The sequence below is a fragment of the Hordeum vulgare genome, chromosome 3H (assembly GCF_904849725.1).
Source record: "Hordeum vulgare subsp. vulgare chromosome 3H, MorexV3_pseudomolecules_assembly, whole genome shotgun sequence".
NCBI lineage: Eukaryota > Viridiplantae > Streptophyta > Magnoliopsida > Poales > Poaceae > Hordeum > Hordeum vulgare.
In genome coordinates, this window is record NC_058520.1 from 63,191,747 (window position 1) to 63,197,091 (window position 5,345).

General features: G+C 46.3%; 1 protein-coding gene across 1 annotated transcript; it reads right to left on the reverse strand.

The window, feature by feature from the left end:
* Positions 1-308: 308 nt before the first annotated feature.
* Positions 309-5,142, reverse strand: LOC123441489. Its single transcript, XM_045117902.1, has 5 exons — positions 4,606-5,142; positions 4,467-4,511; positions 3,367-3,762; positions 3,228-3,272; positions 309-1,706 (listed from the first exon to the last, which is right to left on the reverse strand). Exons 1-5 carry the CDS (start codon positions 5,140-5,142, stop codon positions 1,341-1,343), a joined length of 1,389 nt encoding a protein of 462 aa, XP_044973837.1. The 3' UTR covers positions 309-1,340.
* Positions 5,143-5,345: the final 203 nt, after the last annotated feature.

Consider the following 5,345-nt stretch of genomic DNA (forward strand, 5'->3'; position numbering starts at 1 on the left):
GTTCCAGCGCCCAGGTCGGCGCATCAGCAACCAGCATGTGGTGAGTGGGTTTCGCTCTGATCACAGTGTTCACCAGGATTAGCGTGCCTGGTCTCGTTACCATCCCACGCTGCCATCCTGACAAACAATTGAGAACATCATCCACAATTGGTTGCCACTCCGAGCGTGTGAGCTGTTTTATGGAGAGTAGCAGACCAAGGTATTTGCACGGGAAACCTTCCATCCTCCATGGCATAGCATGTGAGACTCTCTCCGTGTCTGTCGAATCGGCTCTAATCATGATTGCAGATGATTTACCAAAGCTAACATGCAATCCGAAAGCTGTGCCAAACATCCACAATGCCTCTCTAGTGAAGGTCAGATCAACAATTGTTGGTCTAATGAAAAGGATGACATCGTCAGCGTAGATGGACAACCTTTGAAGGGGGAGCAGCCGGGCATGGCACTGATCACTCCCCATTCTTGCGCTTTAGCCACCATGGCTGTGAGAGCATCCATTGTGATCACAAAAAGCAGGGGGGACACCGGATCTCCTTGACGCAATCCTTTAACATGCCTGAATTCCCTGCCCAGTCAGCCATTAACTAGGACTCGGGAGCTTGCCATCAAGAGGAGGATGGCAAGTCTAGAGCACCATAGCTCCGAGTACCCTTTGGCCCGCAGCACTTCGAGCAAGAACGACGAGGATAACGAGTCATAAGCACGGGAGATGTCCAGCTTCACCAAAACTCCTTTGTCCTTCTTCTTATGTAAGTTTCTGGCCACTTGTCGAACCAACAAGAAGTTGTCGTGTAGGTTTCTGCCGGGGATGTATGCCAATTGGTTAATTTGGACAAGTTCTCCCATCCACGGGCACAATTTCGAGGCTATCAATTTGGCAATGATCTTTGCAATGCTATGTAGTAGACTGATAGGCCGAAAGTCACCGATTCTGCATGCATCAGGTTTCTTAGGAATGAGCGAGATTATTGCCTGGTTGAGTCTTCCAAAGCCTCTCCCATTGCCAAGCTGGAATTTATGAACGGCTGACATAATGTCTCCTTTGATGATGTTCCAGGCTCTATGGAAGAACAAACCAATAAATCCATCTGGACCCGGAGCTCGCTCTGCAGGCATGCTCTTAATGACCGTGAACACTTCCTCCTCCGTGCATATATCATCAAGCTCATGAAGGTGCAGCGGTGACATTCCCAGGAAGTCAAAATCACCAAGTAGCTCCTTGTAAGCCATGAAGAAAGTGTCTTCTTTTCCACCTGGGTCCATGATGACCGCGTCATTGATGTGCAACGCAGGGATGAAGTTTCTGACTTTTCGACCATTAGCCACTAGGTGAAACAGTTTCATATTGGCATCTCCTTCAGCAAGCCATCTAATGCGTGACCTTTGTCGCGCAATCGTTCGCTCCAGTGAAGCCAAGCCCAAAGAGGTGAGCTTGAGGGCATTTCGCAACCAACGTTCTCCATCCGATAACTATATATGGTCCATATAGCCCAATCAAGGTGAAGTATAATCCAGTTGGCAACCGCAATCTGAATCTTGACGTTGCCCACTTTCCTCTGTCCCCACACCGTAAGGTCATGCCCAGTTTTCCGCAACAAGAGATCCAGTCTTAGGAAGGGGTCAGTAATGCTGGGTTCACAAGTCCACGCTTCCTGTACAGCCTCGTCAAAAGTCAAAACCCTCAAGTTTAAAGGGTATGGAATTTCCTACAGGTGTTTTGATCAAACAAACAGCTCTTAGTAAGTTGCATTGCAAGTTTAAGCCACTCATGGTCACGGGTCAAGCCTAATACTAATTATACTTACATCATTATCATAAGACCACTTTACCGCAAACTCATTAGGACGGCCTCTATTTTGTTCCCAATCGAAGCACTGGTTGGATGATTGTTTAATAGTCCGCAATCAGGCAAGCAAAATATGGTTACTGGGTCAATCTAAACCATGAGAGAATTTCAGACTGAATATATTTTTTAATAGATCATGACTACTATACTAATGATTGACAAAAGGACGGTGCTGATAACTACACAATACAACTTAAAGCTAGAACATGAATGTAAGCATATGTTTGTCTGTTTCAGTATAAGCAGTGGGAGAAAGTATTATTGTAGGAAAGAAATGGTGAAACAAGATATATGGCGTAATCACAAACATATAAAAACAAGATAAAGGTTCTTTCTTTTCTAGTCCCAAGTTTCTACGCATCAGAAACAATACGTCATAGTGCGCCAGTAATTACTGATTAATATAAAGATAAAACCATACAAAACTACTGCAGTTTTATGATTTATAGTTTTGGCAGAAGGGAAATATGTATGCTATTTAACAGTTTAACAATATCACAATGTATTTTTTGCCTTTTGGGCAGAACATTAGTTATGAAGAACAAAGTTGAAACATTCAGCAGAAAAGAAAGGGTAATCCACGCTGCTCATTTAGTGTAACATGAAGCAATGGTGAGAGATTGTCAGTTACATATCCAGAAGCTAATATACTACTCCCTCCGTTCCTAAATATAAGACCTTTTAGAGATTGCACTATGAATTACATACGGATGTACATAGACATATTTTAGAGTGTATATTCACTCATTTTGCTCCGTATGTAGTCTTCTAGTCGAATCTCTAAAAGGTCTTATATTTAGGAACGGAGGGAGTACAATCATCCATTACTCCCCCATGCAGTGTATCAGCCTAACAACACCAGCACAATTACCTAATTAGTATTGCTAAAGAGGTAAAGATATAGACCAATAAATTAGATTCCATGGAACTGTCATAAACGATGAAGTAGCAGTAAAAGTTCAGTTAATTTGATTGAATGTGACTGTTAAACATGAATACATGATCTTCTGGACTTGCACTAAACGGAACATTCACCCAAATTCTTCATGATGTTTTGGACTTGCACTAATCGGAACATTCACCCAAATTCTTGTAATTTATTGACCAAAAGCAATAAACGTTTTCCCGAATAGCACAAGATATTTTCCACTTGTATTTTTCTTGATTAGAACTTTGAAACGTCTTTTTATCAGAAATTTAATAATACACCACAAGAAGAACTCGAGTAATTACCAGGGAATGCCTAATCATCAAACTGTCCCCAACATTTGCCCAAGATTCCATTTCTACTACTAAATCATCCCCAATCCCAAGATTTTAACAGACTTGAGACTACAATTCCACATTCCGATCAAGCAAGAAGATCAGATTCATGCCATACCTGCTCCTCCCTATACATCGTCCCTTCCGCGTGCAACGGCTTGAACTGCTCAAGAGGAAACAAAGAAAAGGTCAATAACACACTCCAAAGACTCCAAGAACTCCAAGAAACAACATCAGCACGTCGCAGAGGCCATCACCTGCTGTTCCCATCGCCTGTTCTCATTGTCGACGGCTGCCTGCTCTTTCACCAGCCGCTGCCTGGACACCATCTTGGGGTGGAACGGATGTGCCGCCGCGTTGGGCACCTCCCTCGTCTCTGCTGCCACGGGGTCGCTCCATGTCTCCCGCGCCTTGCTGCCACCCACCGCGTAGCTCGACTCCCTGCCTCCGAATGCCCCGGCTCTCAATGTCGCGACGTAGTCGAGGTAGTTGGTGGAGGAGCTGCTGCTGCCTCCGGAGCTCGGAGAAGGAATGACCTTGGAGGGCAGCATTCCCTTGCCCTTCCGGTTAACCCCCGTCGCGGAGGAGCTCGACCCATTGGAATAGCCTCTGTTTCTCTTTGAGAACCACTGCTTGTATGACAGATCAAGAGACTGCAATCAGAGGAGCAAACATGGTTACTGGGCCAATCTAAACCATGAGAGAATTTCAGAACAAATAGATTATTTTAATTGATCATGGCTACTATACAAACGGTCAACAAAAGGACAGGTTTATCCGACAGTAAGGATTCAGTTAATTTGATTGAATGCGACTGTTGAACATGAATACATGATGTTTTGGACTTGTACTAAACGGAACATTCACTCAAATTCTTGTAATTTCTTAACCAAAGGCAATGAACGTTTTCCCGAAATAGCACAAGATATTTTCCTCTTGTATTTTTCTTGATTTGAACTTTGAAACGTCTTTTTATAGTGACAACTTGTTGGCAGAAGTGCTGATGATAACTAGTCTCTCGCGAAACAGATTTGGAACCTACAAATTATTCACTTGCAGCAAAAGTGCAAAACATGCTATCATACCAAATAGAAGAATCAATTAGCACAAGCCTGGACACCTAAATCTTGAACAGTTTCGAATAGTCACAACAAGATCCCTGCCTGCCTCTAAATTTGATAACGCGCCACAAGTAGAACTGTAATTATCAGGGAATGCCTAATCATCAAACTGTCCCCAACATTTGCCCGAGATTCCATTTCTACTACTAAATCATCCACAACCCCAAGATTTTAATAGACTTAGAGACTACAATTCCACATTCCGAGCAAGCAAGAAGACCAGATTCATGCCATACCTGTTCCTCCTTGTACATCGCCCCTTCCGCGCGCAATGGCTTGGACTGCTCAAGAAGAAACCAAGAAATGCTCAAGAACGCACTCCAGAAACTCCAAGAACTTCAAGAAACAATAACAACACATCGCAGAGGCCATCACCTGCTGTTCCCATCGGATATTCTCCTTGTCGACGCCCGCCAACCGCTGCTTGGACACCAGCTTGGGGTTGAATGGATGCGCCGCCGCGTCGGGCACCTCCCTCGTCTCCGCCGCCACGGGGTCGCTCCACGTCACCCGCGCCTTGCTGCCGCCCGCCCAGGAGCTTGACTCCCCGCCGCCCGCCGCGGTACTCGACTCCTCGCCTCCGAAGGCCCCGGCTGTCAATGCGGCGGCGTGGTCGAGGGAGGGGGTGGAGGAGCTGCTGCTGCCCGCGGAGCTCGGAGGAGAAGGAATAACCTTGGGCGGCAGCGTCCCCTTGCCCTTCCGGTCGACCCCCGCCGCGGCGGAGCTCGACCCATCGGCGCCGACTCCGGCCTGCTCGCGGCGGGGTCGCTCGAGGTGGAGGGGCGTCGCGCGGGGAGGTGGCTGCACAGCAGCGCTCGGGACCCCATTGGAGGAGGTGTTGGAGCGCCCATGGGCTGGTTCTTGGATGAGGTCGTCCTCGACCGGTTTTCCTCCTGAACCGGATGGTTCCATAGCGGCGGGAGAAACTTGGAGGACTCGGGTGCGAAATCCGCTAACTCTCGAGGGCGTGGGAGAAGAAAACGTGTGCAGGGTGCGGAATGGAAAAGGGGAGAAGCTTTGCCGGCTATTTATTTGGAAGGGAAAAATATATTTTTGCCACTCTAGATATTGTCAATTTTTCTTGTAGCACTCTAGATTTTGACATTTCACTTTTA

Bases quoted from the DNA above. Each gene is read 5' to 3' on its own strand.
- LOC123441489 (XM_045117902.1), bottom strand. From the start codon at position 5,142: ATGGAACCATCCGGTTCAGGAGGAAAACCGGTCGAGGACGACCTCATC. The intron at 3,763-4,466 runs GTATGGCATGAA...CTCTGATTGCAG, and splicing joins CGATGTACAAGGAGGAACAG to TCTCTTGATCTGTCATACAA. The intron at 1,707-3,227 runs GTATGGCATGAA...AAACACCTGTAG, and splicing joins CGATGTATAGGGAGGAGCAG to GAAATTCCATACCCTTTAAA.